The sequence below is a fragment of the Mastigoproctus giganteus genome, chromosome 2 (assembly GCF_048544385.1).
Source record: "Mastigoproctus giganteus isolate SK-2022 chromosome 2, ASM4854438v1, whole genome shotgun sequence".
Classification (NCBI taxonomy): Eukaryota; Metazoa; Arthropoda; class Arachnida; order Uropygi; family Thelyphonidae; genus Mastigoproctus; species Mastigoproctus giganteus.
This window is the reverse complement of record NC_143576.1, coordinates 84,219,109-84,245,952: the sequence shown is the minus strand read 5'-3', so window position 1 is coordinate 84,245,952 and position 26,844 is coordinate 84,219,109. Positions and strand designations below refer to the sequence as shown.

The 26,844-nt window shown below is 36.1% G+C and overlaps 1 protein-coding gene across 1 annotated transcript in view; it reads right to left on the bottom strand.

Moving 5' to 3' along the window:
• The window catches only part of LOC150089381 (cytosolic carboxypeptidase 1-like), a 669,910-nt gene that overhangs the window by 519,914 nt on the left and 123,152 nt on the right, over window positions 1-26,844 (bottom strand). The window contains exons 4-5 of the mRNA XM_090389963.1: window positions 23,836-23,903; window positions 15-84 (exon numbers count right to left, since the gene is read on the bottom strand). Coding sequence (XP_090246089.1) covers window positions 15-84; window positions 23,836-23,903 — 138 coding nt within the window. The remainder of the gene's footprint in view (window positions 1-14; window positions 85-23,835; window positions 23,904-26,844) is intronic.

The following is a 26,844-nucleotide window of genomic DNA, read 5'->3' as shown; positions in this document are numbered from 1 at the left end:
TTAAATATACTTACTTGATTTTGTGGCTAAAAGTTCTTTAAGAATAAGAATAACATTATGCACCACTTGATGATCATGGGTATGCTATAAGTAAAAAAGGTACCAAATTAGTTGTGAACACACTGTCTAATAAAGTGCTAAAAAGTTAATTTGCCATAATACATTAATTTCAAAGTAGCAACACATACAACATACCCGATATTCTTCCTGATGAGGTAGAACATGCATTGAAGAAAATGAAGAATCAGAAAGCCTCGGGGGGAAGATGAAGTTACTGTAGAGTTATTAAAATTGGGAGGAAGAGACATAACACAAAAACTGGCAAGGCTCTTCACAAAGTGCATTAGAAAAGGTGTGATGCCTAAGCAGTGGAATAATGCAATCATAGTTTTGCTGCATAAGAAAGGAGATAAATCAGAAATTGGAAATTATAGACCAATTAGCTTGTTGTTCAAGTTGTTCACAAGGGTCATTACTAACAGATTAGAAAGAATACTTGATGAGAATCAACCGAAAGAGCAAGCTGGCTTTAGGACAGGATTCTCAACTATGGATCACCTTCACGTAATATCACAGCTAATGGAGAAAGCAAATAAATATAAAACACCATTATGCCTAGCATTTGTGGATTATGAAAAGGCATTTGACTCCATACAGCATAAGGCAATGTTTCGGGCACTGGAAAGACAAGGCATAGATACCCTATATATTATGATTTTGAAGAAAATATATGAGAGTGCTACCTCCTTTATTAGACTAGACAAAGACAGTAGGAATTTAAAATTGAGAAAGGAGTTCGACAAGGAGACACAATATCTCCGAAGCTGTTTACTGCTGTCCTTGAGAAAGCTTTCAGAAGATTAGACTGGTTGCAGAAAGGAGTCAATGTGAAAACGGAGAGTACCTAAACCATTTACGATTTGCAGATGACATTGTGGTCATAAGCCACGATCCCAAAGAATTAGAGGAAAATCTTAATCAGTTATGCACAATTAGTAAGGATTTCGAACTAAAGATGAATATGGCTAAAACAAAAGTAATGATGAACAAGTATGCCACAGAAAGGGAAATAATGATTGAAGCAGCAGTAATTGAAAAGGTGGAGTCATATATTTATCTGGGACAAGTTATCAGCTGTAATAATGATAAATAGCTGGAAGTCAAGAGAAGAATAAATTTTGGATGGATAGCATTCAGGAAATATAGTCACATACTGAAGAGCAATATCCCAGTTTGTCTGAAACGTAAAATAATGAACCAATGTATACTCCCCACCATGACTTATGGAAGTGAAACTTGGGCACTCACCAAAAGAATGGAAGAGAAGCTGAGAACTACACAGCAAAGAATGGAATGAATTATATTGGGAATCAGACTGTTAGATAAGAAGAGAAACACATGGATTAGGCAGCAAACTCAAGTAAAGGACATTCTTATCAAAACTAAAGAACCAAAATGGTCTTGGGCAGGACACATAGCTCGAAGACATGATGACAGATGGACTAAAAAAATAACAGAATGGTATCCAAGAGGAGCTAGAAGAAAACCTGGAAGACAAACGCAGAGATGGATAGATGAAATTCATGAGTTTGTGGGTAGTAAGTGGATGGCCAGTGCTCAAAACAAAAGGAACTGGAAAGTTGCTGGAGAGGCCTTCATCCTGCAGTCGATTGAAAATGGCTGATGATGATGATGAAGATGATGAATACATTAATACAAGCAATGTTAAGAAGTTTTTGAACTGATTTAAAAAATGCCACGTACCTCTATTCTGCTCACAATGATGAATAGAGGATTTTGAATTAGTTTATATTTTTAATAAGTTCCACTAAATTCGACTGTGTTCCTCCCCCACATAAATTAATGACTTATCTGTACAATTTTCGATACAAAGCAGTGAGCTTTCTTTGTTTGTTATAGGGTTTTCAGGTCCATCAGAGACTTAAGTCATGTTGCACTCCATATTACAATTAGCATTAGTGTATTAGCTATAGCATTAGTGTATTAGCTATAGCATTAGTGTATTAGCATTAGCACATGATGCAAGAAAGCAAGCTTACATAGCATCAGCCAAAAAAAAAAAAAAAAAAAAAAAACTTTCTCATTTCACCCATCCACTCGCCCCAAATGTTTGTCTAGTTCTGCCTTGAATCTATTTAAGTTATCAACTTCTACAACAACAGATGGAAGTTTACTCCAGCAATCAACCACCCACTCACTAAAGGCAAACTTCCGCATATCTATCCTACAACTGTCTTCCCTCATTTTTAATTTATGCCCTCTCAGGCGATTATTCTGAGCAAGAGGAAGAATCCCATCAGCATTGAGCATGCTAAAACCATTAAAGGCTTTATACACCTCGAACAGATCACCTCCCAGGTGCCTAGTCTTCAGACACTGGAATTTGCAAAATTTAAGCCTTTCTTTGTAAGAGCAACCATTTGTTCCATTCACTAATCTTGTTGCGCTTCTCTGTACTTGTTCCAGCAGCTCTACATCCTTCTTAAAATGAGGCCTCCAGTTTGTTCGTTGTTTGTTATTTGGTTTTTAGGAGCATTAGCAACTAAGGCCGTATCGCTCCGGGAATATGCGGTGGTCATTCCCTTGACCTTTCCACATCCTCCGTATTTGGTGGTGACGGGCTCGAAACACGGTCTAATCAAGAAGCGTGTGCTACGCACTGCTGCTCCTTCCCACCTGGCTACGGAGGCGCCTGAGGCCTCCAGACCTGTATACAGTACTCAAGGTGCGGTGTGACCATTGCCTTTTACAAGTGGATAACCACCTCCTTATCCCTGCTAAAAAAATTCCTATATATCATTCACAAGACACCATGAGCTACTCTTGCAGACCATCTGCACTGCTCAGAAAACTTCATATCTGCCTGCATAATTACCCCCACGTCTTTTTCATTCTCTACCATGGTCAGTGTAGTACCGCACAGTTTATACGTTACTCTGGGGTTACTGCTTCCCATATGCAGTACTTTACATTTGTTAAACTTCAGTTGCCACTTCTCAGCCCATCTGCTCAACTTTTCTAGATCCTGTTGCAGTAGCATACTGTGATTAGTGTCATTAACAACCCTGCCAACCTTTATAGTCTGCAAACTTGGATATTAAGCCTGATATACCATCATCAATATATTTAATAAATACAGAAAACAATGGGCCCAACACTGAACCTTGAGGGACTCCACTAATAACATTACTCCACAAAGAGAAGTGTCCATTGATTATTACTCTCTGTCTTCTCCCACTCAACCATCCCTTTATCCATAGCAGCAATTTTCCTCCAATCCCACATTGCTTCAGTTGTGCGGCAGTCTTCTATGTGCAACAGTATCAAAAGCCTTTCTAAGATCCAAATATATGATATCAAAATTATTCTTTGCATCCAGTTCCTTTGTGACCACATCATAGTATCCAATCAAATTGGTCAGACAAGACTTCCCCTTTAAAAAACCATGCTGTGTCCGAGCTATAACTGAAGTCTCGTCTAGATGATCCTGCAGTGCTTCTTTAACCAGTGCTTCCATTAATTTCCTTAGAACAGAAGTTAAACTAACAGGTCTGTAATTACTTGTGTCACCCTTTGATCCTCCTTTGTGAATTGAGGTCACATTTGCACATCTACAGTCCAAGGAAGCTCTCATAATTATGGTTAAGGGTTTGCTTACTTACTTTACGGCCTCCTTTAATATAACTGGATAGTTCTCATCCACCCCAGAATATATATATATATATATATATATATATATACAGGGTGTTTCAAAAGTGATGGTCAATCATTTAAAGGTGAACTGTACAGACTACAATATGCAAAAAGAGCCTAGTAAACAAAAAAAGCCTTAAGTGAATCGTTTTCGAGATATATCACATTTCCAGTTGGGATCCTCCACAGACAAGGTGAAGTGTACAGAGTTGGGATCCACTAGTGACTTGTTTGTTAGGTTATGTTATGCTCTTTCTCTCCCTTTCCCCTCTCTGAATGCTCTCAGACAAAGCAGGCATACTAGTACTTGTCAAAGGATAGTCAACATGGAAAGAGGTTACAGCAACAAAGGGTATGCAGACAAGCACTTTGTGTATGGTAAAGGCAATGGCAATGCACTCGAGGCTGCATGTTTGTACCAAGAATCATTTCCCTGCTGCAGGCAGCCCAACAGGCGCACATTCATCAGGGTACATCAACGCTTTAGAGGTCATGGGTGCTTCGCACATGGAGTACAAGCAGGCAGACCCAGAAGCATAAAACCTGGTGTTGAGGAAAGGGTGTTAGAAAAAACAGAAAAAAATCCAAGAATTTCGACAAGGAGGGTTGCTCTGCAAGAGCATGTACTGAGTCATCACAGTGTGTGGTGAATTTTACATCGCCAATTACTGTATCCCTACCATATCCAGCATGTACAAGGTCTCAGAAATACAGACTACCTCCCAGAGTGAACTACTTCTGCTAGTGGATGCAACAAAAGCACGTCCAGAACCCATGATTTTTAAACAACATTTTGTTCACTGACAAAGCTGAGTTTACTCGTGATGGTATTTTTAATTTTCATAACTCTCACATTTGGTCCGACAAAAATCCTAATGCAACTCATGAGTCACGACATCAGCAACGTTTCTCGTTGAATTTCTGGGCAGGACTACTAGGAGATGGTTAATTGGACAACACTTTCTGCCAAACAAGCAAACAGCAGAGCTGTACCTTCAGTTCCTGCAGAATGTTCTTCCAGACCTCCTTGATGATGATAATGTTCCACTTCAGCAACGCCAGAATATGTGGTTGATGCATGATGGTGCACCGTCAGATTTTAGCATTAGTAGAGGCATATGATGCAGGAAAGCAAGCTTATGCAGCATCAGCCAAAAAAAAAACCTGCTCCCATTTCACCCCTCCATTCATTCCAAATACCTGTCCAGCTCAGCCTTAAATTTATTTAGGCTATCAACTTCCACAACAAAAGATGGAAGTCTTTCCACCAATCAACTATCCATTGTCTATAGGCAAACTTCTGCACATCTATCCTACAACTGTCTTTCCTCAATTTGAATTTAAGCCCTCTCAGGTGATTATTCTGAACAAGAGGAAGAATCCCATCAGCACTGAGCATGCTTAAACCATTCAAGGCTTTATGCACCTCAATCAGATCACTTCGTAGGTGCCGAGTCTCCAGACACTGTAATCTGCAAATCTTTAGCCTTTCTTCATAAGAGCAACCCTTTGTTCCATTCACTAATCTTGTTGCCCTTCTCTGTACTCATTCCAACAGCTCTACATCCTTCTTAAAATGAGGCCTGCAGACCTGTATACAGTACTCAAGGTACTGTATACTGTATACACTCCTGAGCAGGATCATCAATAGTTGAAATATCAATATCCAGTGGACCAATCTGATTCATCCCTTTCCTTCTAGAGTTTACATACGTAAAGAACTCTTTGCTGTTTTTCTTTGCATCCTTTGCCAAAGATTTCTCATAATCTGCCTTTGCCTGCCTAATCTCCTTTGTAACTTGGTTACACATCAGCTTATATCTATCATAGGCTTCCTTGTCACCCATTAATTTATGTATCCCATGCACTTTTCTTCTCTGCCATATGTCTCATTAGTTCATCTGACATCCATTTAGGCCTAAACCTTGAACAATATTTCTTAGTTGGTAAGTAAAGCCAGTACCTCCCAAGATAAATTCTTTGAATGCCTCCCATTTTGAATTTGCTGTTGGTAACTTCATCAGTTGGTCCCACCGTATAGAATTTAAATACTGTCTCAGACCACCATAGGCACCTTTACGAAAGCAAAAACCCTTCCCTTTCCTGCTGATGGTAGTTACCTCTTTTAGTAAATCCCACTTCCACACACACTGTGATCATTGCCACCTAGTGGTTCCATTATCTGCAGATTTTTAATGCATGAAGAATCAGTACTGATAATCAGGTCAAGAGTGTTACTCTCTCTTGTTGCCTCTCTAACATTCTGCTGTAGAAAACAAATCGTTCAGGTGGTAGATGACTTTCATCAACCGGTGAAATACCACCACTTTGCTTATTGGAGGCTTGAAGTGGTGAAACCCATGTTTAGTCTCTAGAGCAAAGTTTCCGGCATCCCCCCCCATACTTCTCCTTCAACCCATGCACGGTACTAAGTACTATAGGTTTTGATACCTTTCGTGTTTGGGGTTTTCATAAAAAAAAAAAAAAATCATCCAATAAATCCATAAAAGACTTGATAGTGTGCGAGTGACCAACCCAAGTTCCAGTTTATATCTGGGAATTTAAAGTCCCCCATTATAAGACTCTCTGATTTACTCGCCCACTCTATTTCTCTGTACAGTTCCTTATTATACTCATCAGAGTCATTAGGCCTATAACACACTCCTACTCTCAATTTTGATCTCCCAGTGCTTATGTCACACCTAACTGACTCAACACTGCACTGTCCAGCGATGTCGATTGGCTGCACTTCCTTGGATTTTGTGTGTTTTTAAACTAATAACATAACCCCTCCTCCCTTGCTATCCTGTCTATCCCTCCTGTACACATTGTACTCCCCAAATTCCAGTTCTGCATTCCTTATATCTGTGTGACACTACATCTGTGATATCCCAACAATATCTGCCTTTGATGTTTTGACCAACACCTCAAATTCATTAAATTTATTTACCAAACTCCTAGCATTGTAGTATACGCAAGTATACATACACCTGTTCCTATTCGTAGCTACCCTAACACAACCCATGTGTTTACTGGTACCGCAATGACTCCCAGCCATCTCTGAAATACCCTGCATCATGTTTTCCAGGCTGCTGCTCATTCCAATAGAAGCAGTGCAAGAATCACTTTCACTTCTGACAACACTGAACCCTGAGGGACTGTTAATCTCTTAGTCCTTGTATCCCTCCAAGCTAGCAGTTTTCCGACCCACCTAACACCGCCTCGATAGCATCAGCAAATATTCTTGCACCCTTTCTATTTAAGTGTATCCCATCCCTGTAGAAGCAGTCTCTCCTGTTAATAAGTATAGAACAGGCTGAGAAAAATTTTACCTCTTGAGCCTTGCACAATCTTTCCAGGGTCGAATTTATCGACAAGGCTCTCATCATATACTCCCTCCTATCGTGTCTGGGCAGAATTGCAGACACTTTCAAATTAAACCCTAATTCATGGCTTTTTTTTTTAACAGTGACCTGTACTTGTTAAGTAATTCTGCCGGTTTCCTACTCTTAATATCATTAGTGCGAACGTTTACAACAATATCACCTTTTGAATTTTGCTCGAGTTGTGACTCGGTATCTAACTAGAAGGTATGCTCAACGGTGGATAGGTAGAGGTGGGCCTGTAATTTGGCCTCCCAGATCATCAGACAAATCCTATAGATTTTTGTATCTATGGTAATGTAAAAAGCTTGGTGTACACTTCTGACAATAACACAGGTGAGGAATTGCAGCGTCAGGTTGAAGCAGCCTTTCAGCAAATTGCGAATTCTCTCAGGCATTCCTGGGTAATTTCTAATTTAGGCTATGGATGCAAGGACAACATTTTGAACACCTTTTGTAATATTCTGTAACATGTAACATCTGTAAAATCCTGTGGTGTTGAAACAAAAAATTAAAAATGTATTATCTTATGTTTAATAAAACCACCCTTAGCAAAGGATTCACAGCTTTCTGCTAAACTAGTGCTCCCACAGTCAGTGGTGGATCTTAACAGAAAATGTGCATTATCTTGAAAACAATTGATTTGCAGCCTGATGTTCACTGGGGCTTTTTTGCTTATTTTAGTTTGTACTTTTCACCTTTAAATTACTGACCATCATTTTTGAAACACCTGTGTATATATATATATAATGTATATATTATGTCTCTAAATGGCATGTGTTTGGTGGTCTACTTGGCTGTTTGCTGGATGATTCTCTGAGTTTCTGCAAGAATAAATCATGCTACCCTCAACGGAGGCCAACTTACTCAGCCACGTTTCAAAAAAAGCACACAAAAAGTCCTTGCATTATCGACCAGATTTGAATCCAACTCTTCTCAACGTGATGTGGGGAAGATGACAATTCAACCAACTGTTGGCTCTGTGGAGTGAGTTTCTTCGTGAGCTTAAATATTAATTTTTTCTTATTGTTTTACTTTGTTTCAAATATTAGAGTTAAATTGTTTCAAAAATCAAATTAATTCAAAAAAGAGACAAAAAAATTAAAAGAAATTCAAAAAAAATCATACAAATTTGTAAAAAATTCATAAAAACTTATCATTACTTCTTTTTTATGTAATACTAACTTCTACATATATTTATATATCACTGATTAAAATTTGTCAAGTTCTCAATGTGAATTTTGAAGAATTTTGATTTTTGTAAGCTAAAACTTGACAATGGCTGACAGGTTTGGATCACTTAGAAACACAGATAAGAGATAGCAGCACTAATTAGAAGATTTATACCATACTTTGAAGCATTATTTGAAACAATCGTTGTTTTGTCTAACCACAATGTGATGTATTCACAGGTAGTGTTAACAGGTGGTGAAATCAGGTAAGGGATGGGATATACTTATATAGAAAGAGCACAAGAATATTTGCTGATGCTAAGGGTCAATGTTAGGTGGATTGGAAAACTGCTAGCATAGGAGATACACAGACTAATAATAGCTGCAGGCAGAGGAGAAAGTGATTCTTGCATTGCTTCTATTGGAACAAGCAGCAGCGGCAGCCTTGAAAGCAAGGTGCCAGAGATTTCAAGGACTGCTGGAAGTCATCATGGAACAAATAAATACATGGGCTGTTTTAGGATAATTAAGAGTAAGAACAAGTGCATGTATAATTGCATGTACACCAATGCTAGGAACATGGTAAATAAATTTGACAAATTTGAAGTGCTGCCCAAGTCAACAAATGCAGACATTGAGGGGGTGTTAGAGACATGGTATTACTCAGATATAAAGGATGAAGAATATGAATCTGTGGAATACAATGTATACAGAAAAAAAAAAAGAGAAGATGGGGGAAGGAATTATGCCCTCAGTTAAGAAGCACATAAAATATAAGCATTGCAGACAATTAACATGGGTGGCCAGCGCAACATTGAATCATTTTGGAGTGAATGACTGAATGAATTCGGTAAATTTTGTTTTCACTGAGAAAACAGAATGAGAGAAGTGTGTTAAAGGCCAAATGACTGTGTTGAGTACAATGAACAACTATACAGAGAAACATAGTGGGCCAGTAAATAAGAATGTCGTATAATGGAGTATTTTAACTTTCTAGATATTGACTGGAACTTGTGTTAGTCACTTACACACCAGCAAGACTTTTGTGGATTTATTGGATGACTGTTTTCTACAGCAGCATGTTAGAGAGGCAACAAGAGAGAGCAATACTCTTGAATGGAACAAAGGGTTGCTCTTACGAAGAAAGACTTAAGTTTTGCAAATTACAGTGTCTGGAGACTAGGCACCGGCGAGGTGATCTGACAGAGGTGTATAAAGCCTTGAATGGTTTGAGCATGCTCAATGCCGATGGGATTCTTCCTCTTGCTCAGAATAATCACCTGAAAGAGCATAAATTCAAATTGAGGAAAGACAGATGTAGGATAGATGTGCGGAAATTTGCCTTTAGCCAGCAGGTAGTTGGTTGGTGGAACAGACTTCCATACCTTGTTGCGGAAGTTGATAGCCTAAATAAATTTAAGGCTCAGCTGGACAGGTATTTCAAACGAACGGAGGGGTGAAGTAGAAGTTTTTTTTTTTTTTCTGGCTGATGCTGCATAAGCTTGCTTTCTTGCATCATATGCCTTTACTAATACTAATGCTAATGACCCCATTATTGCAAAATTTTGGACAACACCACTGGATTAAAGTAATTTCTGTCGATAGTAATTTTCATAGGACATATATGTGAAGGAAGGTTATTCCAGAGAACAGTAGCACAATAGATAAATGAGAAAGAGAATAAATTAGTTCTTTGAGGAGGACAGTGAATGGATGCTGGTTGTAGCAGATGTTTGGACTGGTTTGAAAGGTATCAAGGGAAGTACAGATATCAATTCAGAAGAACAATGCCCATAGAAGTATCTATAGAAAATGAATGCATCAAAAACTGAACATCTATGAGACAGAGTGGAGAGATCTTGTAAGAGAAGAGTCATTAAGAAACTTGACCGCCCACTTTTGAAAAGAGTCTATATGTTTGAGAGAAGTTTACGGGGCACCACACTGATCATAGAAACAATATTCCATGACTGGATCAATTTCATTTTTGTTCAGAGTGAGTGGCTGTTTGGAAGAAAAGTACCCTATTGGAACTATTGAGCACTGACAACACTGTATTCAAAGTTGCATTTATTCACTGATATAAATACATGATATACAAATTAATTAATGTATACAATGCATTATATTTCAGGCATGTTAGCAAATAATAATAATAATACACAAAGTTCTAAAAATAATTCATAATTTATAACAAAAAAAAGAACAATGATTATGTTCAAACTGAAAATATTTCATTTCTGTGAATTCGCCACATTGCCCATTCATTCTTCTAATCAGCATGTGGCAACAAACACAATATCGTATCAAAAAAGCCTATGTGATATTTATGAAAAAAAAAAAAAAAAAATTGTTGGATTTCTATTGGTGAATTTTGATGAAAATTTGAAAAGGTATAAATCATTTTAATAAAGAGAAATATAAAATTTCATGAAAATCTATCCTCTGGATGTCTAGGTGGACAGATAAACAAAGACATACTATTGTAAAATTTTAATGAAATTTGGGATGATGCTACAAATCTTTCTAAAAGTCCCAAATATAAAATTTCATGAAATTCCCTCTGCTGTGAGTCGAATTATTATATGAGGTTGGAAAAAATAAATAACTGCCCAATTTCTATTAGTCTAATTTTAATGAAATTTGGAATGGCTCTACTGATAATTTTAAAAGGCCCAAATATAAAAAAATTCATGCAAATCCATCCATCAGCAGTAGAGTTGTTACACACAGATGTATAGAGAGATGGAGAGACATGGTGCAAACAATAGCTACATTATGCATATATGCCAATGGACCTAAAAAACAGTAGTAAAAATAAAATTGTATGCATCAAAAAATGTACAATTACTGTATCAAAAAATGTTCAGCAACCTATGTAAAAAATATGGCGATAGATAAAAAAAGAAAAAACTTACCACACACACTACTTGCATGTCCAATATGATGCTTCCCTTTTTTTTTACGATGTCAATTTTAAATCTAATAGCTTCCCTTTTTTTTTACGATGTCAATTTTAAATCTAATAGCTTCCCTTTATTTTTTACAATGTCCATATGGTTTGGTCACCAACATCATAATGGTTCATTAAAGATTTAATGGATGCACCGTTTTCAAACTTTTGAATAATTTCAAGTTTTTGTTTAACTGAAAGCGCAACTCTTTTGCATTTACCCATCATTTTCACAATTTCTAAATAAAAAAAATAGTTACTATTTAAAAAAAATTCCGACATCCCTGACATAATGAAACAAAATTTGTCTTTTTGCGGTGCAATGGAAGACAAAAATTGAACTGAACACAAGAATTTACTTGAATTTTGTGATTTCTGGTTGATTTTTTTTTTTTTTTTTTTTTTTTTATTTGAAGTCTTGACCTGTCCTGGTTAATCCGATCCCAGTAAATTGAGAGTCTGCTGTATTTGTAAACTGTAGGCAGTTCTGGCCCACAGAACGAACCCCATTGCACATGGGATTCGTTCTGTGAAAAGTTTATACAAACTTTTCATAAAAGCCAGTCAGGAAAGTATAAGTAAGGTTCCAGCCAATCATCAGTAAGGTTCAGTTGGTTTGCTTTATGGACCAGTCAGTGAAGCAAAGCAACTGAACCATGAGGAACATCAGCATTAGTGGAGATAATAGAAGACAGAAAGCCATTTACCATCACTTGCAGTGCGACTAGAAACAGAACAGGATATCCAACTGCAAAAAATAGCTGGCAGTCCATAAGATGGGAACTTGTTTAGAAGACTTCCTTGCCAAACGCAATCAAAAGTTGTATAAATGTCAAGCGCAACTGTTTGAGTTTCAGCAAATTTTTCAACTGAATTTGTTCGAAGATATGTAACGTAACATAGCTGATATATCACCAGTAGAGAGACACTGATGGAATCTGTGTTAGTGGTCACTGATCTTATGAAAGGTTTCAAGATAATTTAAGAGTTGGTGTGTTATAGGTTTCCCCATTAATTTTAATAGAGTATAGGGCAGTGAAATGGGGTGATAAGATCACCCATAACCTATATGATTGGATTTGCCAAGTTCATTGAGAAGAACTAGTTAAACCTGTTAAATCCTTAATTGGGTGCCACAAATTACCTACTTTTATTTTTATAATCAAATTCAGGAAATTGTTTTTTATTCTTTTTTTTTTTTTTGTTTCTGAAAATGTGTTCAAATAGCTGTTTTCCCAGATTACAGATATGAGCAGGCGGTGACTTGCGAGCTGAATGTGACTCAGGACGCTAAACTGCAGGTTTACCGACTCGCTTTGTTTCGGTCTCAGTCTGCCTCAAGCTATCATGCAATCAGGTTGTATACAGAGTGTTTCTGTGATTTCTGAATTGTGACTTTATTTATTAAATAATTTTGCAATCCTTACAATTTAAAATGGCATCAAGTGATAGAGGAGTTAAAAGAAAGCATGTGAACTTAAATGTGGTGCAGAAATTAGAGCTAATTGAGAAATTAGAACAAGATGTCTCAGTAGCAAGTGTTTCTCAAATTTATGGCATAAAAAAAACAAACTGTTTCTGATATCCATAAATCAAAGGCCAAATTGCAACATTTTTTCTTTAAAATACAGCGTTGATAGCTCTAAATGTGGTTCTACAGAGGGGAGTAGAAAACACATGAAAGTTGCGCAAGATAAAAACTTAGAAGAAGCTATGTATAAGTGGTATATTCAACAGAGGTGTTAATGTACAAAGTTTTGAGTTGAAATCTGCATGTGAAACTCTTGGAAAACACATGGGACTTTAATGTTAAGCCGAGTGATGGGTGGCTGTGGTGTTTTAGAAACAGGCATGGCATTGTGAACAAGAAAACCTGTGATGAATCTTTAAGTGCAGACACTTCACAAGTTGAGAAAATTTATAAATGAACTTATTAAATCTGAGGGCCTTATTTTATCACAGGTTTACAATGCCGTTGAAACTGGCCTGTTCTACTGTGCTGTTCCTGAATATACACTGACCTACAAACATGAACACAGCACTTCTGGTCGCAAGTTAAGTAAGGAGTGAATTTCTGGCTTAGCTTGTGCAAATGCTGATGGCTTGCATCACCTGAAATCCATGGTGGTAGGGAAATCAAAGAAACCATGCACTCTTAAAGACATTATGAATCAGTTGCCTGTTATTTACCCCAGCTCAAAGAATGCATGGTTTACTTCAGAAATTTTTTCTGACTGGTTCTTCAACTACTTTGTCCCTGATGTGAAGCACTTTGAGACAGATGTTCTGAAAATTTCCACCAATAATGTAAAGGCATTGCTGCTTCTTGACAATGCCCCTGAGAGGTTAGTTAGTAAGGATGGCAGAATTAAATGTTTTTTTTGCCTCCTAACACAACTTCAGTTATTCAGCCAATGGACCAGGGAATAATTGCAGTCTGCAAGAGGCTGTGTAAGAAGAAGTAATGGTTGTGTTTGAGGATGAAGAAGATGCAGAAGAAGACAAAGGAGAAGCCAGGACACTTCAGAATCTACGAGCTTACAATATTAAGTCTGCGCTCTTTAACTCTGCAGCTGCTTAAAAGGAGATGAAGACTATGATTTTGGCAAATGGTTGTAACAAGTTGTTGTACAACATTGAACCGGATTTGGATTTTGAAGGATTTGAGGCAAATGACTTTCGGTGCACCCTTGTAAATGCTGGCAACCAGGAAACAACTGAAGATGATGTTCTGAAATGGCTTGAAAATGACAAAGGCAATCCTGGCTACCAAGTCCTCACTAAAGAATAAATTGTGGATGAGGTTCAATATGGCAAGGCAGGCAAAGAAGAAGAAGACATTGAGGAAGAGCAAATTACACCAGCACGGCCTACACTGTCTGAAATAAGAAATCTCATGGACATCGCCATCCACTACATAGGGACATCTTCTGACCCTGAAATTGTCCCTTACTATGAACATTTTCGGCAGTTCAGGGCGATCATTATTAACAACATCAGAGTGGCAAACAACTGAAGTTGGACGCTTTCTTTAAGCGAACTTCACTGACTCCCACTCCTATTTCACCTCCAACTGCTTATACATCTCAACCGTCTACAAGCAAACAGATGACACTAGTGCTTTCATTTGTGAACATTTCAGAAGAATCTGAAGCTGAGGATTCCCCTTCACCTCTACCTTCAGATTCTGAATAACGACTACTGTACTACTACAACTATTGTCATGGCAAAATACTCTTCAACTACACTGTCAAAAAGGTGAGTAAATATTACATATTCTTTATTACATATAATCTAATAATTTTATATTGTACAGTACTGTATATTGTATTAAAGTTTTTTTTTTTTTTTTACATTAAGAACAATGAAAAATGCCCCCCAGGTTACATTCAATTTAACGGACTTTCAGCATTAACGGACACCCCTTCTCCCCTATTAGTCATTAAATCGAGGGTTTATTGTATCTAGATTTCAGTAAAGCTTTTGATATGGTCCCTCACAGAAGATTGCATAAACAGGAAGAAGTTAAGTCCTATGCTGGATTATAGGCTAAAAGATTTTGGCAACCAAGAGTTGCCATTAATGGTCAGTCTTTAGGGTGGCGCAGCATAGCAAATGGCATTCCTCAGGGATCACATTGGGTCCCCTCTTATTTCTAATTTTTATAAATAATACTGACGAGTGTATCCATGGTAAGCTGTCAAAGTTTGCTAATGATTGGGGGGGGGATTAACAATCCAAGCAAGGCCATGTTGCTTCGAAAGGATTTATGGACTGGTTGCACATATATACTCTAAAAAATGGCAACTAATGTTTAATGTTTCTTAGAAGCATTAAACTGTCCTGGAGTCAAGTATAAGCTATGGGAAGATGAGCTAAAAGTGGTTAAAGATGAAAAAAAGAAAAAGGCTTAGGTGTTATGATTTTATCTAACATGAAATTTTGCATTCAGTGTAAACAAGTGGATAGGAAAGCACATGATGTCCAGTCTATGATTTATAGGGCCTTTGCTAATAGGGAGACAGATGTTATTATCTTTCTTTACAAGGCAATGATAAGACTGCATTTCAAATATTGTATCAAGGTCTAAAGACCACACCTGAAAAAAAAAAAAAAAAAAAAAGAAATTTTGGGGAGGATCCGGAGAAGAGTAATCAGATTTGTGACAAATGCATAGCTATATATGCATGAAGGCTTGGAAGGCGTAGACTACAGAGTTTAAAACTAGACATCTAAGGGAAGATTTAACTGAGATATATAAGACACTGAAGGGGTTGGGAAAATGAAAGAGAAACGTCTTTCTTCTTCATTGCACAAGGCCCAAAACAGGGATCACAAATATAAAATAACAGAAGATTGGATCTCATGAAGATCCAATCTTCTTGAGACCTGCTGCTCACAGGATTTCACCTATGGGCAGCAGGTTGTCAAACAATGGAATAAGTTATTTTAATAAATTCATTGGAATAATGTAACTTATTCCAATGAGTTTAGTTAAGTTTAACCCTTTGTGGTCCAATGTCACATTGGGTGTGACATCATAAAATTCCTCTTCACTCCAATGTCATGTCCAGTGCACCCATCAGCATTTCTGAATTTGTTTTCCAGTTGTACTGGCACAATTACTGTACTATCATCTATTTACATTTCATATAAACAATTTGAAGAGCTAAATCCTTGTTTGTTGATGTTTATATTCAATTATTAAGCACATGTACTGGTGAATTTTTTTTTTTACCTCTTTCAATCAGATGTTGTGATGCTGAACGTTGGCATTTCTTATTATGCAATTTGTATTCTCAGTGTATTGCTATTTATTTATACTTCATATAAACAATCTAAAAAACTAAATCATTTTAATACACTCCTACAACCTAACAGTTAACAGCAAGCAGGTTTTTTTTATTCCATCCTTCTCAAGTACAACATGGTTTAGCTTGGTTTGTTGTTGTTTTATGGCACATTGGCAACTAAGGCCACAATGCGACAAGTCAAAGTGCAATGTGGAAACAAGTGCGGCCGCCAGCATTTCTGATTATAAAATCTATTTTCCTCGCTGTACTGCCATCCGTTTACACTTCACATAAGTGATGTGAAAAACTAAGTGGATGTTTATTGGTGCTTATATTCAATTGTTAATGGCAGGCTGCACTGTTTTTTTTCAGTGTTAAAAGTCAACAGATAACTCATACCCTGTGTTAGGTGAAGGACAGTGCAACCTCCATATAATGTGAATATCTGGTGACAACTTTAATGTCCGCATTATAAGCTGAAAAAATTTTACCATTTTTTTCCAAGTTTTTTTTAAACATAAAATACACTTTGCTTAGTAAATAAATACTTTAATTACTAAAGTTTCATGAGCATACAGACTAAAAGACAAAGTATTAACGATATCATTCTTTACGTTCTACTAATACACAATGCTGTTTACACATCCTTTCTGAAATAGTCATGTAATTTAGTTTGCCAGAACTGATGACAGCATTTTTTCAGTACATAATTCTTGATAGTGGTCAGATGCAATAAATGAAGCAGTTCACTAGCATTCTGACATTCTAACCATGCCATCACTTTGTTAACGTTTTCAAGCACTTTGTTAATTTCTGGTGCTTTTTTTCTTAAACAAGTCATTCATATTACCTTCTGAGTCGCTCCCTAAGTTACAAGCAGTCTCTTGTTCTGAAAACACTCCTAATTCAAAGTTATTACTGGTCTTGTCTTTTCCAATACAATTTTTCCAGCAGTTTTCAATTTCTGTTGGGCATACTCTCCCATGCTAATCCAATATTGTATGTAACATCCTTCATTGTTAGTGTTTTCAGAAATTCTAGAAATTGAATTTCTGAGATCACAACACCAGCAAGTAGCTAACCATGACAGTAGACTTTGAAGGGTCGAATAATGTCCCCATCCATGGGCTGAATTAGTGCAGTTGTTCCTTAGCAGAAATGAAACTCTGATCTTGCCATCTTTCGATTTCAGGACATCAGTCAAAGGATGAGCTGGACAGTGATCTAACAATAACAGAGCCATTTCTTCAATTTTTTTTTTTTTTTTTGGAAAGAAAGTGGCGTCTCATCTCACCAATGATACAAACTCACTTTCAAACCATGAAGCAAAAATATCACTCTTCTTCCAAGCATTGGAGCTATTTTTATATACACTGGAGACTTCCAACTCTTACCAATGTACAGTGGTTTTAGGTTGTGACTTCCAATCTTGTTTGTGCACAGTAACACAGTAATTCCTTCTTTGTTAGTTTTCATGTCCACTTTGTCAGGTGCCTTTTTAAAATCAAGTGACTTTTCAGGGAGAAGTTTATAGTACAGTGTTGTTTTGTCACAGTTATACTACTGTTCATCTGTGAATTCACCATCTTGAATCACATTATGCAGAAATTCATGTAATGGTAACATTACGTTACCAAATGTAGATTTGCCTACAAGACTAACCTAATGGCAAGCTTTCCATCTCCAAAGCCACTCCTTCAGCTTTAAATGTGTCATCATCTCCATCAAATAGCTTACGAAATTTAAATAACTCTTTCAATAATCTTTAACTTTTCTTCAACTGTATAATTTTTTCTTTTGGTGGCCAATATTTCTGTCCTACTGATTTACCAATTCTACCATGTATTTATTTCTGATGTCCTAGAATTTATGGTGTTTTGAGAAAACCAAATCAAAACCCAACTATCTGGCCTATCAGAGTGCCAAACCAAAGTCACATAATTTCTCCACAAATCACTTGTCACTTCACTTATAATTTTGTCTAGTTTAGCCCTGAGCAGTTTTTGCTATCTTAAGTGTAACTTCTAGTGGAAGAAAGGATGTCATGTGCTGTTGTTTACAAAAATTTACTTTGTAACTAATATAACACACTTGACAAATGATAGCTGAATTTCCCTCTAGAAATAGCTGTTTGTAATTGACATTACATTGATACACTCTTTTATTGCATCTTTAGCTGAGGGAAGAAACTGGGTGTCTACAGTAATTAGTCTCTGACAAGTCCTGTGGTTTACAAAAATTACTCTGCAACTGAATACTGAGTATATCAAAGAAAATATACAGCCAACTTTTAGTTAATGTCCTCTCCTTGAAATACAGTAGTAGGATTTTTTCCAATATGAAATTGCTAGTTCTTTTAACATACAACTTTTTTTCATAATTCATTTTGGGGAAATGATCGTACCTGCAGTATATCCAAAACTTCAGTATGAACAGGCACGTTATTTTGAGGTTGCACTGCTACACACTATTTACAGTTGCCATCAAGATCTAGTAAAACAGCCTTCGTGATGGCGATACTGTGAAAATGTTAGACATTTCTGAAGAAACTGAAGGGGAAGGAAAATTTTCCTTCCCCCCTCAGAAATGTTAGACATTTCTGAGGGGGGGGAAGGAAATGCTCACAAATAGATGGTTTCCAACTGTTCCATGTGATGCGACTGGGTTTAGGTTTCACTTAATCAACTAACAAAGATTTCTGATGCTATTATCAACATGGGACTAAATGAGAAAAAACTGATATAAAGAAATATTGGTCTGAAGAATGGACATAGAGAATTAAATTTTTCAAGAATGTATTTATCAGGAAGAGATTTCAGTAGATGTTTAGAATGTTGCATCTTTGCCCACCCACAAAAGAATACATAAAGAACTCAAATTACGTGCCATAAAGTAAAACATATTGTTAATTATCTGGATGGAAGATTTTGTGAATATTTTCTTCCAGGAAAAAATATTGCATTAGAGCTTTTAAACTGTTCTGCCATGCTATTTTATATTTTTCATCATGTAAATCTGAAAATAAATAATTTTTGAGACTCACCTTTCAACTAGTCATTTGTTTGATTAATAGAGCTGAACCACATGGGGAAAGATAGTGAAAATAATGCTGGACTACAAAGGGTTAAAGCAGAATTGGATGATTATCTTGTGAGAAGGGGAATTGTATGAAGATTCTGCTTTATGTTAGTTATTATTATTATTATTTTATTTATTTATTTTTAATTGATGCAGAAAAAGCTTCCTTGCATCACTTGGCCTTACTAATATTAATCCCCTTTGCTCATCAGCTTCAACAGCATGCTGAATAAATGAGTTTTATTGACACCTAATAATGCCAGGCAAGATATGTCATAAAATTACTGACACCAATGAAAACTTTGACTCAAAATCTTGAAATGTTTTCCTCATTGCTTGATCTGAATTTTGATTTTTGGCTTTTTTTTTTTTTTAACACTAAAATAAATAAATGAATAAATAAATAAATAAATAAAGCATATAAAAATGCATCAAGATTAAGATGTTCTTCTTGAAGGGAATAAAACTGATTACACTGCACTGAAATTCTTGTATTAAAATTTAACAAAAAAATTTTTCTAAACATATCATTTTTATAATAAAACTAGCATAACTTTGTGGATCACTCTTGCATCTTTTATTGCATCTCTAGCTGAGGGAAGAAACTGGGTGTCTACAGTAATTAGTCTCTGACAAGTCCTGTGGTTTACAAAAATTACTCTGCAACTGAATACTGAGTATATCAAAGAAAATATACAGCCAACGTTTAGTTAATGTCCTCTCCTTGAAATACAGTAGTAGGATTTTTTCCAATATGAAATTGCTAGTTCTTTTAACACACAACTTTTTTTCATAATTCATTTTCATCAAATTCTGAATTTAACATACATAATGTTATTTATACATAAATAACATTATGTATGTTAAATTCAGAAATAGTATTAGTATTTACAACATGATGTAAGGAAGTAAAGTTTATACAATATCAGCCAAAAAAACACCTCATTTCATTTGCCCATTCTGGTCAATTATCCAAACAGTCTCTAGGTTTATTCAAACTATACACTTTTGCAACAGATGGAAATTTTTTTTCCAATGATCAGTTACTTTTTGGCTGAATGTAACTTTTCATATATCTATTCTGCAATCTTATTTTTGAATTTCAGTATATGCCCCCTTACTTGTGACATGAGAAAGATATAAAGAAGCCATCAGCACTTAGTACTTACTTAATATTGATGGCATCTTTACCCTTTTGAAGTATTATACACTTCAATTAGGTTACCATGCAAATGCCTAGTTTCCAGAGACTGCAATTTACAGAATCTCACTTTTCTTTTCAGTGATGTTGGTTTTTCTTGGTAAGAATCTCATTTTGTACAACCCCTGTACTTTTCAAATAGATCTACGTCTTACCCAAAATGAAGTTTCCAAACCTATATGCAATATTCCAAATATGGTCTTACTGTTACCTTGTACAATGGGATAAGCACTAGTTTATCCCTATTGGCAAAGCTCCTGTATATCATTGACAGGACACCATGAGCTGTTCCAGCATCTTGACTGCAATGCTCAGAGAATTCATTTTAGCTATACAATTAAACCTATATCTTTTTGTATAGTCCATTATCTTCAGTTTGGTTCCACTCAGAAGGCATGTTATTGTGGAATTACTACTACCTAAATGCAATATTAACTTGCATGTATCATTGCTACATAACTCGGTTACCATTTTCCAGCCCCATCTAGCTCCCATTGAAGATAGATAGGCTGAAAAATTAACTACTAACCACTTTTGTAATTAATCATTCTGCCCAACTTTGCTAATTTAGACATCATGCTTGAAATATCTACATCAATATTATTAATATACTAAAAACATTAAGGGTCCAACATCAACACCTGTGGAATCCCACTCATCACATTGAATTTAAATTGAAAAAGAATGGTTGAAGGATAGATGGTGAGTTGGTTTTTTTGTTTTTTGTTTTTTTGCTGACTCTGTATTGGCTTGCTTTTTTGCATCACTACTGGCAAAAACTATTCTCAACATCCTTTGACGTCTCCTTTAATATCTAACTGTTAATTTTTTTTTTTAATTATGCACAAATTCAGAAAACATTTATGGTGACTAAGCTTAATTTTCTTGAATGTTTATTTGCAGACCTTCCTCTGGTCTGCAAACTTGGACATTAAGCCTGACATTTCTTCATCAATATCATTGATAAATATAGAAAACAACAATGGGCCCAACACCAAACCTTGGGGGACTCCACTAATAACATTAGCCCACGAATATCAGTGTCCACTGATTACTACTCTGTCTTCTCCCACTCAACCATCCCTTTATCTACAGCAGCAACTTGCCCTTAATGCCACAATGCTCCAATTTATACAGCAGTCTTTTATGTGTACAGCATCAAAAACTTTCCTGAACTCCAAGTATATGATACCAAAATTGTTTTTTGAATCCAGTTCCTTTATGACCATATCCTAGTATCCAATCAAATTGGTCACACAAGATTTCCCCTTAACAAACCCATACTGTGCCTGAAGTATAATTACAGTCTTGTCTGGATGATCCTGCATTACTTCTTTTACTAGTGACTCCATTATTTTCCCTGGAACAGAAGATAAACTAGTAGGTCTATAATTACTTATGTCACCCTTTAATCCCCATTTGTGAATTACAGATACATTCGCACCTCTCTAGTCCACAAGGACCTATACCAAATTCAAAGATGCTTTTCATAATTATGGCTAAGGGTTTGCTTACATCCTTTGATGCCTCCCTAAATAAACTGAATAGATCTGATCCACCCCAGGTGACCTTTTTATGTTTAACTTCAACAATTTGTCTTCCACTTTCATTTCAGTTATCACAAAACCATTCAGCTCCGTATTAGAGTGATAAATTTCTGCCATCTCCGTAGCCGAGTGGTCAGGAGCAGGAGTGCAGTAGCACATGCTCCTTGAATAGCCCGGGGTTCAAACCCCTGACTGCTAAATATGGTCGATCTGCCAACCCGACTGAACCAGCATGGCAGATTATGGTCCATTTCCCTCAACATGAATTGTTGAGGAGGCTTCCATTCCTGCAGTGGGTTGATAATGACTGCAGTTTACCTTTTTTTTTTATCCTCCTCCCCAAAGAATTCCACATATATGAATACAGATGCACAATACCTATTCTGCCTGTCTGAAATCTGAGCAGGATCAAAAACAGATGAACCATTGACATCAAGTGGATCTATGTGATTCATCTCCCCTTCTTTCTAGTATTAATATAAGTAAAGAAGTCTTTGCCGCTTCTCGTGGCATTCTTTGCCAGACACGTAGTCTGCTTTGGCTTGCCTAACCTCCTTTGTGACTTGACTGCAGACTATTTATATCTTCCATATGCTTCTGTATTACCTCATAATTTATTTGCATACCATATATTTTTCTTTCTGCCACATGTCTCAAGAGTTCATCTGACATTCATTTAGATATAAGCCTTGAATATTATATTATTATTTGGTATGAAAAGCCTAGTAGCTTCTAATAGTGTCTATGATTATTTCTTTGAATGCTTCCCATTTACAATTTAGCATTAGTAGAGGCATATGATGCAAGAAAGCAAGCTTATGCAGCATCAGCCAAAAAAAAACACTTCCATTTCACCCCTCCATTCGTTCGAAATACCTGTCCAGCTGAGCCTTAAATTTAGGCTATCAACTTCCACAACAAGGGATGAAAGTCTGTTCCACCAACCAACTACCTGCTGGCTAAAGGCAAATTTCCGCGCATCTATCCTACATCTGTCTTTCCTCAATCTGAATTTATGCCCTCTCAGGTGATTATTCTGAGCAAGAGGAAGAATCCCATTGGCATTGAGCATGCTCAAACCATTCAAGGCTTTATACACCTCTATCAGATCACCTCACCGGTGCCTAGTCTCCAGACACTGTAATTTGCAAAACTTAAGCCTTTCTTTGTAAGAGCCTTTGTTCTATTCACTAATCTTGTTGCCCTTCTCTGTACTCGTTCCAGCAGCTCTACATCCTTCTTGAAATGAGGCCTCCAGACCTGTATACAGTACTCAAGGTGTGGTCTGACCCTTGCCTTATACAAGGGAATAATCACCTCCTTATCCCTGCTAGAAAAATTCCTGTATATCATTGACAAGACACCATGAGCTACTCTTGCAGCCTGTCTGCACTGCTCAGAGAACTTTATATCTGCCTGCACAATTTCCCCCAGGAAATTATGCAGGCAGATATATTCCTTTTCATTCTCTACCACTGATTTGTTGTTGGTGACATCATTAGATGGTCTCACAGTACAGAATTTAAACACTGAGATCGCTGTAGTCTGTTGTATAAAATCTATTGTTTTTGAAGAAATATAAGTCAAAATGTAAGTTGCCCTATATTTTATTATGTTGCCAAATGCAGTAAAAATTTTCTTCAGAAGATACAATGAAGTGTCATTTCTGTCAACATTTATATACAGGAGTAATTGTGTTAATAATTCCCATTAAGGAAGAATGTGGAAGCTATTTAACTAGCTTTCACATTCTTCAGTTGGCAAAAAAAAATTTGTTATTTTAATATGTTCATACCTTCGTTTTTATTTTCTATCTGTGTGAATAGCAAAAATTTATCCACAATGATTATTCAATGCTTCCTCATTACATACATCTGGGAATCATCTAACAATAAGCTTCACATGAAAAAGCAGAGTAAAACAAGTACTAAGCACTTACAGATACAAAAGTTACTTTTTTAAAAAGGTCCAAAAATAACCAAAATTGCACATACCTGCAATATCATCACAAGCGAGGGAAGACCTCCAGTACTTTTTGAAGCTATATATTTCCGTGTCTTTTCTGAATTAAAAGAATATAATTATATTTCATAAATTCTTTAATTTATATAACCAAAATTACTATTACTGTATTGTTCTTCCTGTTATATTATTATTATTATTATTATATATTCAAGCCTAAATACTGGCTTATACTAAATACATCAATACCACTGAATTATATTTTGCAACAATAACTATGCTTTAAGGGTTCAAATCTTTTCTATAATTTTGCACTTTTACCTCCACCACAGTAATTCTAGTATTTAGCAATTTGCAGGTAAAAGGATGTTTGATAATTGCAAATTATTTTCCATTATTTGTTTCAGTCAAATAATGGAACACAAGTAATGGTAGTAGGTGCTTCTAATATAGTGAATATGTTACCTGGTCAATTCTGAAGAAATGGATAATATATACCCACTCCCTTGTTTAAAAAAAAAAAAAAAAGAATGAAGTAAGAAATTATCATTCCTTATATTTATGCACTGTCTGATTATCACTTTTCCAATTTTTAAACAGGAGCATAGGAAGGATACAATCCCTATCCATGAAAGACTGCTTGCAACAGTTCATTTCATTTGCTTTTCCAATTTTGTTTTTAAAAAATTGCATCAAAAGGGTATATCTACTATTTCTGCTGGGTTGCTTATGTTACATATTCGCTCTATTCCAAATACATATATCACTGCCCCAAACCCTTGTTTAAAAAATGCGAAAAGTGAATGTGGAACATTTTTTGATAATTTTGAACTTTTACTTTGGTAAAAGTCCAAAATTATCAAAAATTCACTTTGGTATAAAATTACAAATTTCAAGCTTTTACTAAAATGACTTAGTAAATCCTAAGCATTACTGGATTTTGGGCTTTTACATTAATTATAAAGAAAGTTAAGGCTATTTTGTGAAAAGTTGTTCCCCTGGTAATATAAACATCAGTCCCAATAATATTATCTCCAAGTGACCTACAGCTGATTCTACTATCACATGGAGATAATATTATTGTTATTATACAAAGGAAACTATTATCTGCAAAACAGTAGAGTCAGAAGAAAATATTCAATGAGAGCAGTCAAGAATCATTATTATGCATCAATTGGAAGATTGGAAAAATTTTAAGAAGAGATACTGAATATGCAAAATCAAACATAAAATTTAAACAACAAGATGTAATGAACTCACTTTTTCAAAGAAAAGTTTAGCAAAATTAATTTGGACATTCAAAATAGCATGTTTAATGTCACTAATTGTGGGCTACTGTTTCTAGTGATTCCCAATAAGACATCAGTAAGAAAGGGTGATATAAAGTTGAGAAACTTGTGCGAGAGAGAAAAAATGGGGGGGGGGGGGAGACAGACTGTTTGACTAGCTGCAAATGCAACTAGTAAAATGTTACCACCATTTAAAATTGGTAAGTCTGAGAGGCCTAAGTGATATGAAAATGCAGACAATTTGCTCTTTATTTACAATTATTGATTTGGAGAGAAAATAAATTGGTCTGAATAGTTGTACATTATTAATTGACCAAATACAATAAATGAAATAATGAGAAATTAAAATTAAACAATTTTAATTTTTTTTTTTGTTTTTTTTTTTTATGTAAACCCCAAACACGAGAGGTATTAGAACCTATAGTACTTAGTACCATGCTTGGGTTGGAGGTTGAGAAGACGAAAGAAGATATTTGTTGATATTGGACTTGAACTTCTGTAAATTTTCAGGAAATACGTCTGAAGGAAGGTTGTTCCAGAAAATGGCAATTGAGTGAATAAACGAGGAAGATGAAAAGTTGGTTCTGTGAGTTTGAAGTTGGACAGTAAATGGATGTTGGCTGGTGGCTGCATGTGTTTGGACTGTTTTGAAGGAGAGAGCGGGAATTATATAAGCCAATTCAGAAGAACAGTGCCCATGGAAATATCTGTAGAAGAGGCATGCAGCAGAAACAGTACGTCTATGAGACAGCGAGCGGAGAGACTCTGTTAGAGATGAATCATTAATTAACCTAACTGCCCTCTTCTGAATGGAATCAAGAAGCCCGAGACATCACCCCAAATTCAGGAACAATATTCCATGGTAGGGCAGATTTGCCATTTATACAGAGTGAGCAGCTGTTTGGAAGAAAAGTAACGCCAAGAGCGAAAGAGAAAACCAAGTTTTTTAGATTCAGGGGAAGCAATATTTCCAATGTGCTTGCGCCAAGAGAGATTAGAAGTCAGGGTAATCCCCAAAAGAGATATATCATTTTGCCTAGAAATCAGAGTGTCACCAAAGATAAGCATAGGAGCAGAAGAATTCTTTTTGCGAGATATAAGACAAGACTGAGTTTTACAAGGGTTGAAATCAACTAAGTTGTCATTGCCCCACTAAAGAAGAAGATACCTGAAGATCAGCATTTAAGGAATTGGTAGCACATTTTCGAGAAGTTGAAGCTGATTGAGCAGTGCAAGGTTTCTCAAAATGGAAAATGGAATGCAGTGTGCTATCATCGGCAAAACTATGGATAGGATTTCAGGTCAATGGAAGGTCATTAATATACAAGAGGAAAAGAGTGGGGGAAAGAACTGAACCTTGGGGGCTATCAGCATTAGTGGAGAAGTTAGAAGACAGAGAGCCATCTACCATCACCCTCAGTGAGCGATCAGAGAGAAAACTGGATAACCAATTACTAAAAACAGTTGGCAAACCATAAGATGGAAGCTTGTTTAGAAGACCTTTATGCCAAACACGATCGAAAGCCTTTGAGATGTCAAGAGCAACTACTTGTGTTTCACCGAACCTTTCCATTGAATTAGTTCATAAATGGGTAACATAAGCCAGAATATTACCACCAGTGGATCGACACTAACAGAATTCATACTGGCGATGGTTGATCAGACGGAAAGTTTCTAGGTAGTTTAAGAGTTGGCGGTTAATTGATTTCTCCATTACTTTAGAAAGAGTAGAAGTAATTGCAAAGGGACGAT